Genomic DNA, 24,120 nt, shown 5'->3' with positions numbered 1-24,120 from the left:
ATTCTTATGTCCTCACAAAGGATTTTTGTATTTCTGCATTGTTTAATTGCTTCTACATAAGTAAAGTTTGTGAACGCTTCCTCCACCTCTGGCTATACCAACATCTCTGTCAACAACATGACAGAAAACAGGTTTTTACCTCAATACAACAATTTGACGCGAAGCATTAATCTTACATTTGGAGCATTAAGTATATCTTATCTCATGTTGAGCAACCGCGTAGTCGATCCAAGTTCAACCATGTACCACTTGAGTCTTGGATGTCCACATTTGTTATCCAAAGGTTTCTCAAGACATATTATTATTTATCTCTTTCGGTGGCTGTATGGATGACATCTGTTGCTCTCAACCACTTGAGAATATTTCTCATGCACTACAATACTGCTGCTCTGAGTGATATAGGAAGTAAACTGTCAGAGGCGGGGGTAAAGAGATTTTAAGTGTGTTGTTGGCATTTTCCTTACGAAATTCAGTATTACACAGGAGAAAATGCCAAGCGTAACGGAAGAGAGGTGCATAACACAACGAAATGTGGTGTCAAGGTTTTTTATTAAGATAGGAATAATACAAATGCTATAAAAATACAGAAGAGGTCATAGATATATATATATATAAAAAACAACAACTCACTAACACAAAATAGCAGCTGATATATTTAAAGTTTACATTGTACAAACATATAAACAGAATCAGGATCAGGAAGTCAAAATACTCAAGTATGCTATTTACAAAAATTACAAATTGCAATTTACAGGATGCACGAGGCTATTTACATACAAGTAAATTAACAAATCGCATAAATTAACAGTCACAACTCCGTAAGAAAGCCGATCCATTCACAACACAGTTATATGATCTGCCCAGGTAACGAAGAGTATTTGGCCCTTTTTGGTTTCACCTATTCAATCAGTCGGTCACCTTCCATGAAGCTTCTGCCTTTTAATTTGCTGCTCCATGGATGTTCATCTCGGGGGTGGGGGGTTCTGGTAACAGACACATAAAGAGGGGGGGAATCCTAATCAGAAAGTGCTGATCTGACTTAAAAATAAACATCAATCATCTTCATAACAGACAAGTGGTCATTTATTTCATCAAGTGGCCGACAGTTATGATTTCATATTAACTGTAGTGGTCTTCCTCGTTAAATTTCGCCCCCAAATAAAACTAAAATGTACCCCTTAGGATGAACAATACTCACATGAATAAGTTTGAACGTTTGTTTCTGTGTCTTTAACCTGGGAGTCCAACATGCAGCCAGTCATTATGTGGTCTGTTAATATTCTGGGAATATGAAAGACACAAAACCCAAGTATCACACCAAAATTCTGGATTTGTCCTCTGCTTGCAATGTCCTCTGCTTATTATAAAAAATAAATAAACCAATAAAAAACTACTGCTTGCAAGCTACCAGTCTTTTAAAAAAATACAATCAGAAGCAGGAAGAAGCCAATCTGACGTTACCAAGTGAACCAACAAAATATTCCAGATCTATAAGACCTATAAAATCTTACAGCACGGCAGAAACATACTCAACAAATCTGCAGTTTTGTACACAAGGAGTCACTTACCATGAAATCCCCCCCAAAAAAGGAAAATAAAATAAAATATCCTACTGACCACACACAGCCCGCCAGGGGCCACAGTTCCCTCCAAACTGGAGACCAAATAACCATGTTATATTTGGCATGGCTCGTCTCTCTCTCGTGCTTCGAATATTAGCATTAGACCCTCCCACGGGGGAAACTAACAGTTACAGCTAACTGGGGAGAAGGTAGTCCAGCTACTGCGCACAATTAGCACGGAATGGTTTGCCAAGGCTGCTGCAGTTAGCCGTTCGAGCAGCGACAGTGTATTCTATACACTTAATTAACGTCATATCTGAAGCCAATTGCAGGTTTGAATTTACAGACTGATTGGCTTAATCACTAGTGTCTGCAACACTGTGTTTATTTCCTTTTTCATGCACATGTGATCATTCATTTTGGTAGTACCAGCGTTTTTTGTTACGGTGATATTTGTAAAAAATAAAAAAAAGTATGACCAAGTGTGACCAAATTAGTATATTTGTTGACATTATGGAACACCCATTTCTGTCCATCCACGCTACTATGTGTTTTGCAGTCGAGCTCTAGAAAAGAAAAGAAAAGAAAAAGAAAAGAAACCCCAGGCACAGTGGTATCCGACAGGGATCTGGGCCGTGTCCATATTCAAGTATATTCCAGGAGATAATACTGAGTCACAGGTGTCATTCTCACGTCAAAACACAAATAGTGCGCCGTCCATGTGCCCGAGACTTTGGTTGTTGTTTAGGCTAACGACCTGCAAGTGGAGGAATGTGTCAGATTCCCCTTTTATTAGAACCAGCCTTCGATCACTGGTCCCCGTCCTCGCCGTAAAATCACAACACGGTGATTCTCCACATTTCTCCCCTGTGGTCCGGCTGGACAGGTCCTGAAGTTTTCTGGCCCAGAGTCGCCCCCGTCTGCTCGCAGGCTGCGGTGCGGTCCGGCACGGAGCCGACACTTTGACACCGCAATATATTTTTTAGTTCCTCTCCAAGCTGGGGTAAAGTTTGAACACTTTATAAATCCACTCTGAGTAGAAAGCGACGTTGACAAAAAGCGCAGGCTGCGATGAGGCACATTTTGTCCTCTGGATGCTCACACCGGTGATGACTTTGCGCTCGTGCTCCTGGCACACCAACGGACCGCCATTATCTTTCTGCGAGGAAGAGGGTGGAGAATCAGCGACAGAGCAAATGACACCACATTGTCTAGTTCCAAAGAAAAACTGTTCTGTGGGCTGATGATATTTTGAGTTCTGTACATTCATGTTCATGCTGTTTCCGCTTTAATCTGCAGACGTTGATTTGTGCTCCTTACATCACATACACCTTCTCCTCTCCTGCCGCCGGCGCATATTCTGCTCTCGCCAGCATCCCCTTTGATTTGCGAGCACATGTCGTTGTTGACCATCGGCATGGTTACAGTGTTCAGTGCCTCATCGTATCCTGTATCTGAGCAGATGAAAATTACAAAAACCAGTGAGTGTTAAAGGTCACACATATCTCGCCTTGGTTGAATGACGGTTTCGATGGAAAGTGGCATATTGGTGAGAGAAGGCAGTAGTACTTTTGGTTTCCCCCCATCCATACATGGTGCAGTTGGTGCCCTCGGTGATGTGACAGTCTTTTACAGGAAGGTGAATGGTGGAGGCCCCCTCAGACACAGGCGCAGGGCTGGAACCAACACAATCAATTATACGCTCATACATGCAGATGGATATGCAGTCATTATCAACACAACACTCAAACATGTAGTGGGCTGTGATCAATAAAAAGTCAAATTTCAGTAAAACCTAAGCTGCTGTCAGACATGAAACCTTGCCTGAGGCTGAGAACTTACTCTGCGAGTTTCAGCATAACCAGGTTGGATCCTTCTGGGCCACAGATCAGGCGGGAGATGCGTAGCCTCGGGTGGTTGGAGGACTCATTGAGGTGACGCAGACCGACCTGCACGCTGTAATCCCGGAGATCTGGAACACTGAGGACAGGGAGGACCCGTGTAAGATAGACACTTATACAGTATTTATACTTATACAGTATTTATTTATTCATACAGTATTTATACAATTTGAAACCCAAAATTCAAAGGAATGATTCAGTATTCATCAATGCACAAAAAATACAACATGACTTATTTAAATGGGAAAATGCAATTATTTTAATCATAAGCCTTTGAATATTGCAAACATGCAAACCCTCACGCCAAAAAAAAGCTAGAAAAAAGTTCATGGCAAACTGTGACTCCCTCCGCAAGTATCAGCTGAAAGCTGCTGATCTACTCCATATGTGATACAGTACCTACAGTACTGCACATAACTACAGAGATAGGGAGGTTTGCATTAAAGCCACTGCTGCTGATGACAGAGATACTGTATGTACTGTACAGTCCATGAGTGGCTCTGACAACTGCAGAGGTTAAACAGATCTCCAGTCCGAACCGCTTTCTTCCATATCTCAGACGATACGTCTCAGTAAACAGGATCCGGCCTGCGTCTCCACTTAAGACGGTATGGAAGGAAGCATGTTTGAGAGATCTGTAATTGGAGAATTAATGGGAAAAAAAGGGATTCGGGGAAGCATATAAAAGCAATAAAGCAGTAAAAAAAATCAGTCTTACCAGGAGGTGAAGCACTGTTGGTCTGTCAAAACCCAGTCCTCTCTGATCAGTGAGCCGCCACACAAATGAGCCTTCCTAAGAACATTTAAAGAGGACAGTTTTATTCGTGACAGACGCTAGCGTGAAGAGAGATAACGTAAAAACACAAAGAGATAATAAGACTCACTCTCTTTGGATGCTCACCACCCAGCTGCCATCTGTACCTCGCACTTGATGTCCGCCGACGATTCTGGTGTTTATATGCACGAAGCATGATATCTTGGGTCTGGTCAGAGCTAAATAAGGAGACATTTCCCAATTTACATTTCAATGGGAAAAGATTTATAAGAACCTCAAAAGAGGACCATGAGATATGATCTGATTAGTCGGGTAAATGACAACAGAAGGACTCGATGACAGGGAAAGAGGGGCGAGATTAGAGATAGGAAGAGGAGGAAGAGGACGAGACGGCTGAAAGCCAGATAAGCAAAAATGATACTCACTGCTTGGTTGAGGAGCCGCTGTGGCTGATTCACCTGATAGAAGAAAAAGAAAAGCGCAACCGTGAGAAGAGAGCCGGCAGCGGTGGAAATAATTCGGACCTCTCCGACAATACATTGACACAAAAAGCATGAAACCTCAGACCTCAAACACAACTTTCCTTACTCGGCAAAGACTTTGAATCTGAATTGTTGTTGGAGGCTATATCAGTTAGCAACCGCAGGGGGGGAATTTGCTTTAAGACCTCAAAAACTTCATGCAAGACATGTTTTACATTACGGTAATTATTGTGCAGCCATTCAAAAGGGGCTCTTCCCTGCAACCTGATTGAAAGCAGCCATTTTCTAAAAGAAAAAGATGACAGCATCCGGGACCTGCATCTGTTTGTTGTTTGAGCGTCGTGTATTTTCTGCCAATTGGACAAAACCACAGCTAACACATTACGTAAGCTACCAGCCGAGCTGTATTAAATAAAATAAAATTTTTATACATTCGAGTTGGAGTCGATAAAGGCTGCGGAGCCACATCATTATTTCAGTGTACTTCACCCACACACCTAGCCTGTCTTCTTCCATGTACGAAAAATGCAAATGCATGGCATTGTTCAAATACTTCATACACGGGGCCACATCGTCCTGGACTGAGACTGGGGTAACTTCCTTGAGAAATTTTGCACAACATAAATATAATCAAACACGACAACACCTTATGGTTTTACTTTATTTGGAATGTTTAGAAGCAGGAGATGCATCTGCCTCAACAAGTGCTATTAGTTTGTTATTCCTTTCAGAGATTTCCAGCTGGCTCGCTTCACATCCTCATGTGTCTTCCCCACAGGCTCAGTTTACGTGTTGCAGACGAGCAGTGGTAATGTCATACAAGATACAGTACACTCGCGAGTCATGACGGCATGCGGGACGCGCGGGGCAGCCGCCATGTGCCTAAGGACGCATTCTTAAATGCGAGTGTATCACGAGCAAACTGGTGAGAAGCTGCTCTCAGATGTCTGGAGAGTGCGAACAAAACGGGGATTCATTTCAGAACCAAACCGCTGATGGAAAGACACAAACTGTCTTCAAGTAATAAATGAAGAGCCAGACGTTTTTTATACCTTTAAAGTGTTTGGCATTTTTGGGAAATATGCTTATTTCCTTTTTTTGTGTGGGTCAAGTCTGCCTGTATAAGGCACATGTATAGATAAATGCCCTCAGCATAGCTCGGCACAAAGACCGAACAAGTGCAGGAAAATCCGACTACCTGCGCCTCCAGAGCTCACTGATATGCATGTTATATCTTGTTTGTGTAATAAATGCAAATGTTCTGGTTTCACAGGTGGTTCTTCAGATGTCAGCCAGCAGCTGCATACTGTATTTACCCTGCAGGCATGAAAGCCTCATCCAGCCTTCTCATCTAACTCACGGTAAGAAAGAGAATGATGTGAGTTAGATGAACCCATTACATATGCTAAGTAGATCTGTAAACATCGTACAGGTACAACATGTGCATCATTTACAGCCCTTCTTTCACGGTGAACTAGGAGTCTGCTGATGTTTATGGCTGACATAAGGCAGACGTACCTACTGTTACAGAGATGGACATTACAGGAGACAAGGTTCTTTAAGCCACTCACAGTGCCTCAGTTTGCAGTAGTCCCAGGCCAAGCGGTTATTTGGATTGGTGTAGCACCAGGGGCCATGCTTGTCTCGGTCTGGGTTCCGGCAGTAGTTCTTCTCCAGCCCTACATGGGATACCGTAGAGTGAGTATCCCCACTGTAAAACACACAAATACAGATTCTCATGTTCCATTTGTTATTTTCGCACACAGTGTATCAGCGCCAACACTGGCCCGCAGCTCATAAAGACCCTCACACACTCTCACACTCGAAAGACACATGAGCAAGGGCGAACATGGGGCCACGCGCAGACATTTATGCACATACAGTGCATACACACTGTAAGTCACCATGCTTTATGTCTGGAAAGTCTGACCCTCGCTTTCCTATAGTGCAACGAGTTCTCTGCATTCGCTGCTCTGAGGCCGTAGAAGGAAACGCAGAGTTTTGTGAAGATTGCTCATGGGAGTATGAAAGTATGCACTCTAAGCATTCAGCAGGGCTCAGGCCAGTAGGGGCCACATCCTCCGTGGAACAAATTCACATTTAATCGTGGTTTTTTGTTGCTGTTGCAGCGTTTCACTCGGCTCTACACAAATTAGGCGTGACCTTCCAAGATATCCCTGGAAGGCAGTTACCAGGTAAAAATAATGCGAGGCAATAGACAACAATTTGTCGGGAGGTGAAGATAATTCCACTTCCCAGGAGAATGTTAAACAAGCTGTGGCTCTCAGCAGTTTTGCCTGGGATGACCCTTGACCTTGAGCAGGATAGACTCGCTGGCTGCTGGCTGCTGGCTGCGCGAGGGAGCTGATTGGCTTTGATCTACTTTTCCTCAGAAAGCACTTCCTGGGGTCAGGGGTCAGCTCTGGAACATGTCCATCTGTCTGTGCCATTTTGCCTTTTAAAATTCCTATAAATTAAGTAATTCCAACAGCCTGACTACACCATGAAGCAACAGCCCTGCAGTGGGCAACCTCTCCATCAAGGTGGGTCACGTGTAGAGCACCCCAGGGTTTCTTCTCGTCAGTTAGATGAATAATAATTGGGCCTCGTATTGACCCCTGAGGAACCCCCGATTTCCTCTCGCTGTTTGTTTTCCCTGCTTAGCTTCATTCATATGAAAGGGATTTTCACATGGCAGTGGGGGCTACGTTGTCAACAAACACTCGGCAACTGAGCTGAGAAGAATGTCCGCCTCTCTAGGAAACATTTCCAGTGTCTTAGCACAGCTGAAGCTCGACCAGGAGGAGCGACGCAACAACTCTACATGCAGGACAAATGAGCTTGTTACCTGTTTATGTGATGTGACCAGTCCGCACAGGGAATCCCAGAACGAGTTGTGGATAAGGTGCCGCGGTACGCCTCTCCGTTGCCTTCGTAACACTCTGAGGAAAAACAGGACAGAGTTATTTCAGAACACTTTGATAAATAATCCCGAGAGCGCATAGAGTTACTGAGCTGAGCAGTTTCTCAAACACCTACATGCATTCCGTGGGCGGGCACGTTCACAAAGGAACACTCGTGCATGTGCAGAGAAGGGGATTTAGATGTACGCTTCTCCTTGTGGTTTTGATCAGTTTGATGTCAAGGGCCCCAGCACAACTGGTGGTTCTCAAATGTGATAGAAAATTTAAACCGCACTACGTCTTTTCTTAAACAGAGTCAGAGGAGGGCCAATGGTAACTGTAACTGGCCGCTTTTTGACATGTGTGGTCTTTAGAAATACAAAGCAGACAAAGATTGGAAGTGACAGCGAGCACTATTGACAAAGTCTGGTGTTTTGATCTTCCATGAAATGGAATTCACTGGGCAGTACGCTGCGAAGTGGTCCGGTCCTGGGGGAGAAAATGTCTGTGTAATTCACTTTGCAATAAGTCGTTTTTAAGCACCTGCAGTCCAGTATTTCAATCAAATTATTGAAGAACACAATAATTCACGACACATTTGCCTTTTGATTTTTTTTAAAGATTGGCACCCGGAAAAAAAAAGTCTTTGGCAGCCTTAAGAAAGAGTTTTACATTTTGTGAGATACACAAATATGCTTTCTTGCTGAGCGTTGGATGAGCGTGTTAATACTAAACTCATGTCTGAAAGCTAGATGTGTAGCTATAGTACCAGCGGCTGTGTAGCTTAGCTTATCATAGCTTAACATAAGACAGCTGCTGTCTCCGGCTACGTATACACCGTACAGACTTTGCAAGAAAATATTTCCCCAAAATGTCGAACTGTTCCTTTAAAATGTAGGTTCTTCAGTGATTTACCAGTTTTTTGTGTGGCCTCGGCATCACACCTGGGGATGTGGGTGCAGTTGGCTCTCCTCTGATTAGGGTCTGAAGTGAAGCACCATGGGTAATCTGCCCCATCGGGGTTGCGGCAGTAGTTCTCTCGGAGGTCTCTGTAACACACACACAAACTACACTTTAAATGATGGTGCTGATGACAGTATTCTTTTTTACAGCATAGCTAACAAGTCCCAAAATAATCCTTTTGGCATTTCAACAGTCAAAAGCACAGAACAAACAAGTGGCCTCCTGGACAGAGCACGGAGAACTGAGTCCAGCCCATCGGGAGCCACGAATCAAGCGTTACTCACTTGCATTTGAAGTTCTGAGGCAGAAAGGAGTGGTTATGGGGGAACTGAGAGTCCCAGCGCTGACACGTCACACCCTCAGGAGTCACATTCATGGTGCCTCGGTAATCTGTGCCCTTCCCCTGGACACAGGATGTTGTTGCATTGACATCTGTGTCCTCGCTGGAGTCGGACTCTGGCGAAGAAAGGAAAAGACACAGAAACCGTAAGTGTGAGTGTAAGCGGCGCAACAGAAAATTTGCAAAAGAGAGTGAAACGCAAAAAAGCCGAAGGCAGGAAGGAGGCTGTGGCGAGAAGGAGGGAGATATTAATCCCCAGAAGAATGTGTCATGTTTAACCTACAGACAGATGATCAAAAACATTGGCACTCCCCCTCCCCGTCTCTACTGCGATAGGAAACTTTATGTGTATTCATAACACCGGTGCCCCACATTCTTGCTCGTAGGGACATCCACAACAACACGCAGTTATCTAACTTGCTGACGGCACACGATGTCACAGGTTGTTGTAAGACAATCCCGGAGCTTAATCATATTTATAAAATACACCTTTTACCTCACAATTAAACCCTAACAATTCTGGAGCCGGGATCCGAATTTGTTTACTGCAGCCCAACCAAAGATATCACATGCAGCCCGCTCCGACTGGGGCAACTTCATCCACCGGAAAACTATTCCAAACATCTTGGGATGGAATTTTGCTGTACTTTTCAGCAGGGCAGGACTTCTCCCCTCCAAATGTCTGTCTCTGTTTCTTTAGCCTTTGACAAATGAGATTGGGGAAGATGGAGGAGGAAAGCGAATGTTTTGAGGCAGAACACGAGCAGGCGGGTGGAAAAGAGGGATTCTTTGGCTTGATGTAATGCATGCCAGTGTCTGTGTGCACTGCGCAGTACAGGTCAGTGGTTTTTATCTTTCTGAGGGCAGGCATTGAGGGATACACACATCTGGACAAATGCAGATCCTCCGCCCAGGCTGTAAATCATGACATGTACTGTAGAGTACATGTGTGTATGCGTCTGACAGGGACAGCGAGAGAGGGATGCTCTGTGTGTTTGTCGGTGAGCATGTGGGAATATTTCAATGTGCTTTCAAAAAAAAGAAAAAGAACAAATTCTCTGAAGGTGTGACCTCTTTTTGGCATCCACTCTTTTTCTTTTTCCTTTCTTTTATGTTACATTTGAAGGCACACGTTATCTACACTGCAATTCTATCAGACTCTCCCAAATGTGATGTGAGCAAATCAGAATTTTTAGATTATTGATTAATCCATAGATTGTTTTTTGCGGTTAACCAAGCATTTACTCGTTGTAAAAAAATTCCCAAAGCTCCTGGAGTAGGAGAAAAAAAATCCCAATTTTACAAGAGTGATGTCCTGGAACAGATAATCGTGTAAGTAGTTGTAATTTCCTCACAATCGACGAGTCCTGTCAGAAATAACATTCTAATGGGTGACAACATACAGTTTCTTAGCAAGGCTTTGGGTAACCACAAGACAAGGACAGCTTCAATGTGCCTTGGCGTGGATTCTCCAAGTCTCTCAACGGGGATCAGACACAACTCTGTCAAAGGATATTCCTTCATTTGTTGTGTTGACGATGAGGGTGGAGAGTTCTGTTCTCAGTGGGGTTTTCATGCTCAACACAGCATTCAGGGATCCCCTGAGCCCTGCATGGACGCATCTGCAACGGTTTTGTTCTTCATGAATTGATTAAGGTTTTTCCTTTAATACGTCCCTTGTCCCTATATATAAATATATATATATATATATATGTCATGACGTTAAAAAACAACGTTCGCACCACTTAAAATGACTATTAGACCTTCCAGTGGCTACGTGGGACACGTCAGTATAGTAGCCTCTATTGTAGTCCTCCTCTTTACAGCCCCTCTGTCATCTGTGCGTGGTCTCAGTTAAACACTTCTTGCTCTCTGAAGTCAGACTCTGCCATTTACAAACAACCTATTTGCTCTCCCTTGTTGAGGTGGACGGATCTGAGCCCAAGCCACCACATGAGACTCCCAGCCGGGTAAACCAAAGCCTTTGGAGACTCTGCAGGGGAGAGCCGACCGCAGGAACCCCAAAACCACTAAAGTCCCGTACGTGACAAACCCCCTGACGCACTCATAACACAATGAAACCGCCATCTGACCGTCCAAAAACCAAGCAAGGGATCCTCAGCGCCATCAATCTTAAGAATGGATTCCTTGCTGTGTGATACATACTGTAATAAGTTTGTGAAGTGGACTGGACACGAGAACTGGCAACAAAAAAAGTCATAAATGAGCGAAATAACAATCATTTTGTTTTCTCCTGATTCCTGAAGCCCCAGATTTCAGTCCCTTACCGCACACAGTGATGTTGCAGTACTCCCACGGCGTCTTGGGATCCATGGTGTAGCACCAGGGACGGGGGCGATTGTCCGGGTTACGGCAGTAGTTGTCTTTTAAATCCTTGTCACGATACCTGAGACAGGAAACGGAGTGGACGCGGGGAGAAGAAAGAAGATGATGAGATATTAGTCATAACAACTGGTGAGGTCTGCCTCCCTGGAGTCTTAGCGTCATTTATTCGCGCATCTGTCATGGGTGTGTGCGGATGTTGTCCGTGAGAAATGTGGTAATCGGCTTTGCAGGCTCACTTTTTGGGCTGGAAAAGGTGTTTGTGAGGCCTCGCCGAGTCCCATCGCTGACACTCCTTGCCGCTCTCTGTGTGATCCATTTTGCCGCGGTAATCCTCCCCGGTACACACCACACAGACATCTGTGAACAAAGCAACGTTCACCGTCGAGTCGAGAAGTTTTTAGAAAGACATCGCCAGTCAGTGTTTGCTTCCCGACTCCGGCCCGATGTTAATCTGACTGAATCTTAATGATGTTTTTAGAGGGCCTTACCCTCCGAACACTGCGGCACGCCACACTCCTCCGCTCGGACGTTGGGGTCTGTGGTGTAGCACCACGGACCACCAGGATCGTCGTTGGGATTCCGACAGAAGTTCTCCCTGAGGTCCTGCGTTGGGTATCTCTCAGGATAAAACCTGCGAGGGAGTAGACGGACCCTATTGAACGTGTTAGCTGATACTGTAAGCTGTATAAATAAATGTTAGGGAGTACTCGCACACTTGGCTGCTCTGGCATTATATACAGTGTTGTACCTGCCTGCCAATATCTCAGTAGCAAAGCAAATAAAGCCCAAGGGCGCTTCCATTAAGATTATAGCCGAATTCTAAGAAATCGTAGGGCCTATAGATTGTAACAAGGTCACGATTTAAATTCCTAGAATGAGCGAGTCACAGCAGTCTTATGCAAAGTAAGTCACCATCTCCCCTCCAGGTTTGCACCTTTTGGCCGATTGCCTTACCGACGCCTGCCACATCTCCCAGGCGCCTCATGTGTGAAGCCGCCAGACTCTGTCACAGCACAGTGACGTCCAACAGCACGGAACAATGCCACGAACCACTTGGAGCAGCCCAAGCAGGTCATTTACTGGCAGCCCTTTGAACACGTTTAAACCTAATCCCTCTCTGTCAACTGCTACAGTACATCACGTCAGTGTGAACAAGAGACTGGTAGGCCGCGGGAAAAAAAGGACCTGGGCTAAACCAAACATATGGGACGCAACGATTGGGAGCGGCAGGAGCTCCCTGGACTAAATGGACAGTGTGTGAAATTCGTCTTCTGTCAGGGCAGGATGATGAAAAGCTGGCATGTCAGCACCTCTTGATCCATGTCGACCGCACTCCCCCTCCCACCCAGGGAGACGGAGAGGGAAGAGAGGAGGAAAAGTCTTGGGCATAGAGGAAGGACCGGAAAACAAAGTGAAATGACTTATGTGCTTAGAAAAGGAGTGCGTGAGCCGAATGAATGGAGCGAGTTGAAAAAAAGGTGGACGCTCGGTGTTTAACCGATGATGTTAAAAGAAAAAGACAAAAGAGCCCGAGCCCACCCTGCCTTCAGCAGCTTGTCTGAACATTGTGCCCGGGGCGGGGACTCTTTCCTCGGGAGAGTCCGCCCTGCTCTCCCCTCTGTGCCCTGGGGTTTACGCAAGGCTTCTACACAAATGCACAATATCACTCAACCCAGAGGCAGGAGACGAGTCTCAGACACCGAACAAAGCCGAAGACAGAGAGAGAGAGAGAGAGAGAGAGAGAGGAGAAAGAAGGGGAAGATATTTCAACCACATTGTAATTCCTACAAGTGTCAAAATATAACAGGGTTAAGTCTAACATTGACATTTCACTTACTCATTTAACTCAAACAAAACACTTGTTCCCCCTACGAAGCAGCACTCTGCCAAGCGCCAAAACTCACATCTGCTGTGTGTAACTCATGAGCTTAATATATTTCTACCATACTACAGTATCCCTATGTTATAAATGGAATTACAAGGTTCCTCGCGCCACAAAGGAGGCCGCATCTGGTGAGGGTCCGTAAAAGGCCGTGGCATGGGAACAAGTTAACCGTAATGATGTTGTGCTAACAGATGTTGGCCAGTTATTCATCTCCTTGCCAAAGTCTGCTCCCATCGGAGCGCAGGCAGACACTGTGCACACATGCTCCGCTCCCCGGGCCGGCGAAACATGTTGGCTGGATCTTGGATATCACTAAAGATGAAATCTAGACCTGAAGTAACTGCTGCAAAATGTCAGGCGCCGTGCACCTGGTGATTGCGGAACAAACACGGTCATGCCTCGACGCATGCAAAAGGAATAGAGTATTCCGGGGTTAAAGGGATTAAAGTTTACGAATCCTGAGACATAAATAAGGATTCCTCTTGGAAGCAGGGTGCGACAGCTGACATCTGAAAAAATGCTGAAGTGGCCTGGAAGGAGAAATTTCCAATTTTGGCAAAAACACAGATTCACTGTCTCGGGAGTTAGATAAGAAAATCAGGACCGCTAACTTTTAGCTAAGATTTGTTGGGTTGAAATAATCGCAGTGTGACAGCGAGCTAGGCTGCCACCGGGCAAGGCGCGCCGGAGGATTCCCCACGTTCCCAGTCGTTCTGCCGAGCTAAACTAACCAGCTGCCGATGGAAGCTTCAAATTTACAAAAAGCTGCTTTCAGACCAGAAGGCCCAACATTGTCCTGAACTTTCAACATTTCAAAACTGACTGAAAATAAAAACACCGTCTGCTCTACACCCGAACACCATTGGACCCGTCTCCTGATGTGTTCGTGTGGGAAAAGCCAACGCAAGTTCGCCGACATCTCGCCGGAGTTCAAGTCCGAGAACGGCTATAAAGCATTTTGTTTTCCTCGAAATGTCTAAACTTTCCTCACAGCAAAACATTCAGTCCAAGTGGCAGCGCTGTGTCTCTGTACCCCGGCGTGCAAACAGACCTCCCAGTGGAAATGTGTAGAAAAATAAATGGATATCTCTGTGGGAATAAATAAATGACTGTGATGTTATCAGGAATAACGATGTTCCATTCCTTTCTCCGGGCTTGGCTGGGCCTCAATACACACTTCTGCTCCAGCCTCGGTTTGAACACTAAATATAGACAACAGGTGGAAGTCCCATTCCTGGAAGGGAACCTCCTGAGAAATCACCCCTGGCCCACGGTGATCGCTCAAGCGTGAAAATAATAGTTACCTGAAACTCAAATGGTGCGTGGTTCATTACGGCGGTAATTCTCTCGCAGCGGGACAGTCCCATGTTAGGTAACCCCACAGTGGCTCTAAATCTACCGTAAGTAAAGCCCCCTTTGACCCCACTGAAAGTTAAAAGTTGTTGACAAGCCGGGGGCAATGTTTTCCCGCCGCTACATGTGCCGTGGCGGGCGGAGACGCGACGCCGCGTGTCAAATAAACAATGACAAAAGACTCGCAATGTGAGTAACTGCTTCTGAAAAGAGAAGGGAGGATTGGGGGGGGGGGGGGGCTTTAGGAGAGGAGAGGAAAAGGAGCGGATGGGGACCAACACGGTACGGAGCTGTAATTGTGGGAGATCACTGGACTTGTATTTTCTCTCAGTGCGTCTGTGGCTGTGAGCTCAGCTGGACAACAGACAGAACATTACTTCAGTCCATAAATCTTTGCACTTTCTTTCTTTGGTTGGTTCGTTCTACCTCCCCTCTGTGCTTCTTCAGACTCTCATTATTCCGTCTCTCAGCCGCCTCCCCCTCCCCATTGCCCTTAAAACATCTTGTAACTAATGAGCACCACTAATGAGACGCTGGCACAGCACCATCTCTGCAAAGTCACCGATCTTCCCTCTCTCTTGTAGCAGGGGAAAGAAGGAAGAAAGACTTCTCCAGGATACACCTGATGACCCGCAGAGTCCCCGGGAAAAAAAAGGGGGGGGGGGGGGGGGGAAGAAGAAACAGCCTCATTGGGGAGGACATCCCTGCGTGTGTTGAAAGAAATCTGACTTAACTCTGGATAAACGTTCAACTGTCTCTGAGACTCCACCTCCCCTTAACCCCCGAGGTGCAAGGGGATGTTTCGGACATCGGTAAATCAGCGGCCGGGGCCTGCTCTATATCAGACACAGAGAAATAAAGTAGGAGCGTCCAGGAAGGTGGTGGAGGCCTGAGGATTGGAGATGTTGTTCTTTGATGGTCGCAGGAATGTGGCCAGGGGAAATGAATAATCAACACCCTCCCTGAGGACAACCCCGCGTGTGCTGCCGTGCGAGGCATTGCCCGCTCAAGGTGACTGGCTGTAGGTGCACGTCCTCTTATGACCAGCCCCCTATTCCCACATTGATAAAAGATACGGCTTCTTTTCAGTTTGAAGAGGAGAGGACTTACGTGTGCTCATTGATGTTATTATCTGACCAAGCTTGGCAAGTGATGTTTGACTTCGTCCAAGCCCTCCTCCCTCTGTAGTCCTTGGTGCCGATGATACACTCCCTTATATAATCTAAGAAAAGGGCAAAGGCGCAAAAGAGCATTTGAAAACATCCATTCATGTTTTCCCTTTGATACACACTGTCCCTGTGTTCGCCTTCCTGTGCCAAATTTATGCAGCGTGTCACAGATTGGACGTCGACCCACTCTCGCTGCCCTGGACACCTGGAATATGTTTTCCCATGTATGGTCAATAAGGCTTTTTTACGGCTTGAGTTTCGGTGTGTGCCGGTTTGTTTGTCATTCCCAAAACAGCCAACTCCCCGAAGTTCATTAAATGTCACCGGGGGGAATTGACGTAAATTTTGCAGTAAATTCTGAAGTGCGAGGTTGGACAGAGACTGTAAACAACGAATTGATGTTTACACCATGCTGGTGCGTGCAACGCTCCTCACAGGAGGGATTAAACAGCTACGGGGGGGTTGTGGAAGGGGTGGTGGCTTTTATTGTGTCAACAGAAAAACCCAAAAGACCCTAAAAATTCAGGAGCCAACACAGTAAAGGACAACCTGTAATCACAGACAAGTTTTGCCGGTGGAAATCCCCCGCTGCACCTCGACGCTCTCACGAGAAAGAACAACTTTCCCTCGGACAATGACGAGGATTCACCTTTTTTTTCGTACAAAGTGAAGTTGACGTTGGCCTGCTTCTTCGCGCCGTGGGCGAAGCGGTCGAAGGGGAGCAAGTGGCATTTCCTGTTGTGCCTCTGGAAGTTGAAAGCCCTGGAGAGGCACACGGGAAGTAGTTGAGTTGAGATGTGACCGCGATAAACAACCGAAATATGTAAATACTGCGGCCATACAGGAGGAGAGCAGGGGGAGTGAGAGCAGCGTGGCCTTGAGAGAAGACAACAAATGAAACCATCACGTGCTGGATGCTGGAAACGGAGGAAAGAAAATGTGTCTCACCTGCAGTTGAAGTTTTTCTTGACCTTCTTGCACTTGCGAGCGCAGTGCTCCTGCGATCGGCTGTTTCGTACCAGCGGCGTTCGAGGACAGTCTGTGCAAACCAGCATGTGGTTCTCAGTCTTCTCATACCTCTGTAAGGACTGATGCGTCCTTCTACAGCAGCCTGAGAGAACACATGAGCGAAGCATGAGAAGGCCTGTGTGCCTACGATAGGAGACGGGCCTGCCGGGGCCAGGCTCGGGAGTTACTGCACGTTTCTGATTTGTAAGCACCGTTGACATTGGCATCAAAATCTGTCAGTGTGACTCGGATGTCTCTGACGGCTCATGTGAACGACCACATAGATAGATAGATGGTCTGTGGCTGAGGGTCCCTGTCAATGCACGCGTCCTTTCTAATCTGTTAGATGACCTGTTTCCGTTGTTTCCTGTTATCAAGCCAAGGCCAAACCCGAAAGAAGAAAAAAAAGAGTTGAAGAAACCATGTGGAATTTGTTTGTCTCCTCGTCACTGACAAAGCGCCATCAAACATTACTCAAACGCTGGAAGACGCGGCCAAATGTTTCTCTGCTGATGTCAAGGTGCTGGGGCTGAAGATGAACTTGTCAAAGCAATGAGAATACTTCCTTGAGTTTTCTCCCGGCGGTTCGACTATTGGAAGAGCAAGAGCGCCGTTTTTCGGGTTCTTTTGGCACGGGAAACTGAAACTATCATCATCACATGTTGAACTTGGGGGCCGGCCGTCAACGAACAAGCGTCCTTCAACTGCAGTTTGCTTCACGTTCGCTCCCACGTTAGCATCGGCCCGGCTGAACCGAGCGGGATTCCCCCGATCCACCGCTGTGTCGCGGCTCGGGAGGGAACTTTTCTTCAGATCCAGCCGGCATGAGGTGTGTGTGGGATTAAACCGGGGTAGCTGCGTGACGGGAAAGGATGCATTGTGGGTGCTAAACTGTGAAGACAGCCAAGAGAACAGGATGTTGTCCATCCAACACAGGCGGATACGCTCCAGTGCCGCATGTCTCATATTTTTACTGCTTTCAGAAAGAGCCCAAACTGTCTTTACAGTTTCATGACTTTGTGGTACCCAGTGCATTTATGACTCTGCGACAGTCGTGACATGTTGAAATAGAATCGCTGCAGGGACATTAACTTTCATTTTGAGCAACAAGGGTGACATTTGTTTTTCTTTAGAGAACAAAGAGAACAGGATGTAATTAATTAGAATAAATGTCCCCTGGGAAAAGCTCTAACGTTACCGAGCAATTATATCAACTAATTCAAGCTGTTTACAGTCTCTGAGCTGCTGTAACACTCAAAACTGTCGATGCGCAATAATACATTCTTTTCTTGTTTAATTTATACGCCTTTGTTGAGAGCCGTTCCTTCGGAAGAGGTACATCAAACGAGAATCATATCATGGCAAAGACATAGCATAATGTATAAGGGGTCCAAGTGGGTTCAAAGGCAGGACAAAACCATATTTCAAGTCTAAATCCTCTGCGATACAAATCAATCATTTTTACCTACTGGAAAAAGTTAAGAGCCCATCCTTCAGTAGGATGGAGCTGTAGAGAAAGACCGTTTCTCAGGGCCACAGCGAGATCTTTAGATGCCCTTCGTTACAATAGTGATTCCGTTTATAATTAGGGGGCAAGTGCGAAATAAATCACGCAGGAAAATCTCATGCTACTGAGTTACAGCAACGTGCCGCTGTGCCAAGATCCGACACAAGACGTTGTGTGTGTACTTAAGACACTGTAAACTGTGGAGCGTTTAGAGGCTCCTCGTGGTTGAAAATGGTTTTCGGGGAGGACGTGTTATTAATGTTTGGGCTGGACTGGACCACATCTGGCACTCATCACAGTGTTGTTCCAGCCCTGATGTCTGGCCAGGCTGCTCAATTAGATTTCACTTAGTCTCTTCCTCTGCTCGCAGTCAGACCGCTGCTATCTCCAAATCCAGAGCATTTGCTGAAGTTGGAGATTCTGATAAAAGGTGCTCAGCATATAGGTGAGTGTAGGAGAGAGAGAGAGAGAGAGAGGTGACATTTAACTAGTGGAGGCAATGGCAGAGGAACAGGGTTGGGTTTCAGGAAAGGTGAACAACCAACACTTCCACTTAGGCGCACCTGAGCCAAGTCAAAATGTCAGCAGAATAAGTGTTTTACTGGAGTTTTCCCAGGTAACAAATTGTCAAAGAAAAGTATTATTATTAATCATATATTTTTTTAAAATCAATTTTAATAGAGTTAACAATCATATTACATGAGGAGCAGAAGAGTAGCAGGTTAAAGGTGTGCTTGTGTCTGAGAATTAAGTATTACACATTACATCTGCTGCAGAGAGCGAACGGGCCTCAGCAGCCAGATGTTACCCCCCCCCCCCCCCCCCCCCCCCCTTTTCTCTCTCTCTCTCTCTCCCTCACACACACACACACACACACACACACCTTTTTCTATCTCTCTACCGGGACACAGGCGCACGAATACCACAGTCCAGGCGCGCGTTTTACTTTCCCCAACTCCTGGGGAGGTCAGAGGTCAGGGTCGGCACCCCTGGAGGTGGTAACTATGGATTCAGTGCCTCGCTCGGTGACATGTCAGCGGGGGGGGCTGGGCCTGATGTGTCTCAGTGGCCACCACCAGAGAGCCTGCCTGCGCTCCTGCGCGGCGCGGAGCTCATTTTGGATGCGAGTGGTCGTGTGCGCAAACCCGAGCGGTGCCGCAACATTACAAGACACTGCTCTGCATTCTCCAAGTAGCTGGCGTCGGTCCAACAGATGCTAGAGTGTCTGTTACTGAATTGACCATGACCTGTATAAAAAGTTTAACGACAAAGCAGTAAGAGCAGCAGATGTACCTCAAACCAAGCGCTTTGGCGGGGGGTTGGCACCTGGAATGGCACAGCGCGAGTCCTTATTCTGGGGGAGCAACATTTCTACCAATTGAATATTACTGCGCAACAGACTTTAAATGCATTAATCATAGTGATCTGTAAATCCATTTGATAAGTGGCTAATAGACTCGAATGGCAACTCCAGGGGCATCCGTGGGAGGTGCAGTCTGATGATGGTTCTCGGTGACTTCACTGATAGTTTGAGGTTTCACAAGCGTTATTAAAAGGTGTGGAAACTATCCTTGATCTTTAAAAAAAGAAAAGAAAACCCCAGCTCTGAGCAGGGCTATTCATTTCATAATGAATTACCACAGTGAGTCATCCAACAGTGTGCAAGACAGGACTTGTTTTGATTCAGTGTCACTCAAATTCATAAACATTATCAGAAACTGGTTTGAAAACAAACAAAAGAAGATATACATTTCTGATTGTAACCTGCTTTGAACAAAGTTCTGACTGGGGGGGGGGGGGGGGAAGATGAGAAATGGGACCGTTAAATCTTTTCATCATTTAATTTGAGATTCCTGACCTCTAGTCACTTTACAGCATAGACAACATGCATTTAAAATTTGTTTTAGTATGGGATTAAGATCAATCACAGCACAGACGATGCCCACGTTCAACATGAGTCTCTCTCCACAGCTCTTACCTGTGTCCAGCAGAGTGACCGCAACACAAACCAAAGCGTGGTAAATCCATGCATGTGTCCTCATGGTTACACATAGGACCTCGGGACCAGGTTAGAATCCGGATTGACTGGGCGAAGTCCCGAGTGGCCGCTGATCAGCACAAGAGTCGCCCTCCTCACTCCAGACGCCACTTCTCCAAGAAACCGCACGTCCTCGGTTCAACCCCCTTTTTACGCAGCGCTGCGCTGCGCGCTCCTCTGTCAGCGGCTCTCCTCACTCACTGCTGTCAAGTGCTGCTTAACAACCTCTGCAGCTTCCGGGCTGGTTTGTTTTAACAAAATAAAATGGGATGCAACTCATTTTTAAAAAAAAAAATTGTCTGCTGAAATCTATTTCCTATATGCTGAGCAGCTTTTATCAGAATCTCCAACTTCAGCAAAGGCTCTGGATTTGGAGATAGCAGCAGTCTGACTGCGAGCAGAGGAAGAGACTAAGTGAAATGTCATTGAGCAGCCTGGCCAGACACCCCCCCCCCCCCATTGTCAACAGATCCAAGGAGCAAAAAGGTTGGATGTCACATACAAACAAACACTGTGCAGCCAAACTCTGATGTGGCAAATTTTTCAACCAGATAACGTCAAATACACTTAAAGGCGTATTAATCCACATCTAAAATCTACAGACAGTTGTTGTTTTATTCATTTTGCTAAAAACTAAAGTGCCCAGCTGTTTCAGACAATGTTTAGCAAATGGATGCTGAAACCTGTATTCTCTCAAATGACCAGCAGAGGGCGACTCCACCGGTTCGTTTTAATAGAAGGATGAATAAAACGATGGATGACGTCCCGGTTTGCCACTTGGTTTTATGTAACCACTGTCCCTCTTTTAGGAATTATAAATTGGAGAACACTTTATTAAATCATCCCATCTCCTTTGCCAGCCTCATAGCAGCCTTAATTTTGGAAGCTGTCCTATAATGAACTACGGCAAATTGGTTTTACTAAAACTTCTCCCAATTATGAAAAGAATTCCAGCTTATACAGCATAAGTGTGGTCTCAAGTAAGATTACAAGAATCAAACCAGTGAGCCGCACAGATGGAATAGTGGTTTATTTGTTCTATGCGCCCCCTCCCCTTTCGCAATATGGGAAGCTTTATCATGAAACTCTGGGTGATTTGCTTTTACTTTGCAAGTTTAAGGTTTAATGAATGGGTTTATTACAGTGCTTTATTTCAGACCTTTTTTTAACCACATGATAGTAAATGGATGGTAGCACGTGGCACCTCATTTTGATAAGGCAAGGTGTCATAAGCCGTAGATAATGACTTCACTAGTGGTTAATACATAATCAGCTGTAAAGCAGGTTGGGAAAAAGTTGTATTTAACCTCTGGTGTATTTTTGTTGTTGTAGTGCTTTTCAGGTCGTCATCTAAACGTCTTCAATAGACCTGAATAGGAACAGAAGAGGCCTTTCACAGCAGGTGGTGATGCTGAACCAGACTTTTCGGCAGTGGTGGCACCAGTTGGTGTTGTGCCTTGGTTGGAAGATGACCTGCTTGTGGTCGTCAGGCAAGATCTCCTTTCCCTCTCTCCTCGCTCGTCTCACTTCGGCTTGGCTGAGAAGACAGATGGGATTCTTTACACAGCACGCCAAACCGCACTTGGAGCAAAGCGAGTGCTTTTGTCCTCGGTGGATAAGTCAGTTACAAAATATCTAATACAGTGCAGACATATAACAACGGGAGGAACAAGAAGGCTTTGAAGTGTCCTTTAGCAAGACACACAAACAGTTGACAGCTGACATGAAGAGGTCTGGGGTTTTGACAGGTTTGTGCACATCAGGAGAGAACTGCACAATACTCACTCTGTTTCATCGAGCGGCCACTGGCTATGACTAATATCCTCTATAACGGGACAAATCAGGAACTTGACAAACCTAATTAAGTGATGTGCTATTTTGCCACATCACAAGACAGTGCCCCCCCCCCCCCCCACCCCTAAAAAACATAGACACACAAGTGTCAGCTGTTCTCATGGAAGTCGAATCATGTCAAAAATTTGAAATATCTATCAGGGACTGAGGGAATATTTGTCCTGCTGTGCAAATAAGCACCACGAGAGAGACAAAGTATGGAGGGGAGAACAGTGCCAACAGTCTATTCATGGTTTATTCCAATGCCACATTAGATTGACTTGGTACAGCCTCTATAAAGAAACTATACTGTTTGTATTATACAACAATACTAAAGGTTGGAGCAAACTTCAGCACGCAATATCCTATATTTTTATTACAAGGAATATTACAGTGATTATAGGCGTTTAAAAGTACCATAAAGGCCAAAAAGGTCACTATAAAGACAATATTAAGCACCACAGCCACAGTATACATCCCTATAGGGACACTATAACACACGAAGAGTGGGTGTGTGTTTAGGAGGGGCAGCTGGAAGTGATCCAATTTAGGTACCAGCGTACAGGACTTTTGTTGGGCCCTAACCCTTATTTGACAGGAAATCCACACTTCAGCCGTTAACGGGCGGCGGACTTAAAGCCCTCCTGAGAGGGCAGCGGCAGGGGGAAGAAATGGTTTGAGGTAAATGCCAGACACCCCCGACTCTCTCTCATTAAGACGTGTGGAGGTCGTTTAGTTTTTCTTTGGTCCCCCTTTTGGTCTGCGTGTGCCCAGCACCGGCAGGTGTAGAGGTGTGTGTGTGTGTGTGTGTGTGTGTGTGTGTGTGTGTGTGTGTGTGTGTGTGTGTGTGTGTGTGTGTGTGTGTGTGTGTGTGTGTGTTCAGGGGGCTGCAGACAGCGGTGCGTTGCTGCACCGTGCCACTATACACACAGCAATGTCAATCAGTGTCAGGGACAAGAAGAAACCCAGGCGCTCGCAGCAAACTTTTGTCGATTGGTACCTTTTGAACTACGGCTAGCCCCGTCACAAGTTCGCCACAGGCCTCAGGTACATATGTTACATTTGACAGCTAGTTTTGCACGAGGGGAGAAGATGTTGGAAGTGGGAGTGCTCTTTCAAAACACACCAAAGCAAAGGGAGTATTAACTTCCATGATTCGTGTTTTCACTCCCGGCCCCAGGCCCATCGTTGGGGGATCAAAAATGTCAGTCATTCTGCGGGTAATTACAAAATGGGAAGTTTAAGGTGCCGAGATGTACAAGACTGATGAGCAACTTTATGCAAATAAAAGCTTAAGATGTAATCAGTGTGACTGACATACATTTCACGACTGCCAGTAACAACAGGGGCCCGCCCTTGCGGAGCGTAATCACAAGCTACTTCCAATCAGATAGCAGTCATTCCCAGATGATTTACAGGTAATTTGTGTTCACCCATAACAATCTCCTTTATTATTATTATTATTCTGTTGCCACGGGGATAATGAGGCAATGTGATTGTAGCCTTGGGTTGTTTCTGATCCAGGTGTAGGACCGACCCTACTGTATCTACTGAGAGTTGTAGAAATAATTCAAAGTCAAATAAAAGTTGTAATGACAGAAATGAAATGAATGTGGTTACACATGTACTGTGCACCTGTAAAGGATTTGATTCTTGCACTACAGAGATGGCTTAACGTGCATTTAAAGTTTCCCTGCGAAACCATATATTTAAACTACACTTTTAACTGAGCCATTTTTTTTCATTCATATATTTTAAATTAATACATTTTATTGACCAGCAGCATTTTTAATCACATAAAAAAAAAATCTATATTGTCTTGAGTAGATGCACCTGTTTTTTTCTTGTGTTCCATTTCTCCTTTACCTAGTTTTCTTTATGTTTATGCCCAAATTAACACTCGCCTAGTTCATGGCCTGCTGAGCCACGTAAAGAGGTGCGGACAGAGGAGGGTCATTTTCATCATCAGGGAGGTAGGCAGCTTTCTGAAACCGTCACCTCCCAAGGCCAGAACCTGTCAGCACTCACAGAATGCAGCCTCGCTTGAGATGAACT

The 24,120-nt window shown here is 45.6% G+C and overlaps 1 protein-coding gene across 3 annotated transcripts; it reads right to left on the bottom strand.

The window, feature by feature from the left end:
• Positions 1 to 518: 518 nt before the first annotated feature.
• Positions 519 to 20,426, bottom strand: LOC118291790 (hepatocyte growth factor-like). Of its 3 annotated transcripts, XR_007031953.1 has the most exons (19): positions 20,173 to 20,426; positions 16,628 to 16,790; positions 16,329 to 16,441; positions 15,621 to 15,732; positions 11,761 to 11,903; positions 11,509 to 11,629; positions 11,215 to 11,333; positions 8,871 to 9,042; positions 8,539 to 8,690; positions 7,569 to 7,662; positions 6,292 to 6,431; positions 4,664 to 4,696; positions 4,348 to 4,456; positions 4,182 to 4,256; positions 3,405 to 3,542; positions 3,132 to 3,238; positions 2,883 to 3,016; positions 1,199 to 2,721; positions 519 to 983 (listed from the first exon to the last, which is right to left on the bottom strand). XR_007031953.1 is itself a non-coding variant. In XM_047336528.1 (18 exons), exons 1-18 carry the CDS (start codon positions 20,234 to 20,236, stop codon positions 2,545 to 2,547), a joined length of 2,166 nt encoding a protein of 721 aa, XP_047192484.1. In that variant the 5' UTR covers positions 20,237 to 20,426; the 3' UTR covers positions 519 to 2,544. The 3 variants fall into 3 exon arrangements, 2 of the variants coding, with proteins under 2 accessions (XP_047192484.1, XP_035476095.1); XM_047336528.1 differs by having other exon boundaries at positions 519 to 2,721; XM_035620202.2 differs by having other exon boundaries at positions 519 to 2,721; positions 8,539 to 8,672; positions 20,173 to 20,425.
• Between the last annotated feature and the right edge of the window lie 3,694 nt (positions 20,427 to 24,120).

This window comes from Scophthalmus maximus, chromosome 12, assembly GCF_022379125.1.
Source record: "Scophthalmus maximus strain ysfricsl-2021 chromosome 12, ASM2237912v1, whole genome shotgun sequence".
NCBI classification, from domain to species: Eukaryota; Metazoa; Chordata; class Actinopteri; order Pleuronectiformes; family Scophthalmidae; genus Scophthalmus; species Scophthalmus maximus.
This window is presented reverse-complemented; position numbering and strand designations above follow the sequence as displayed.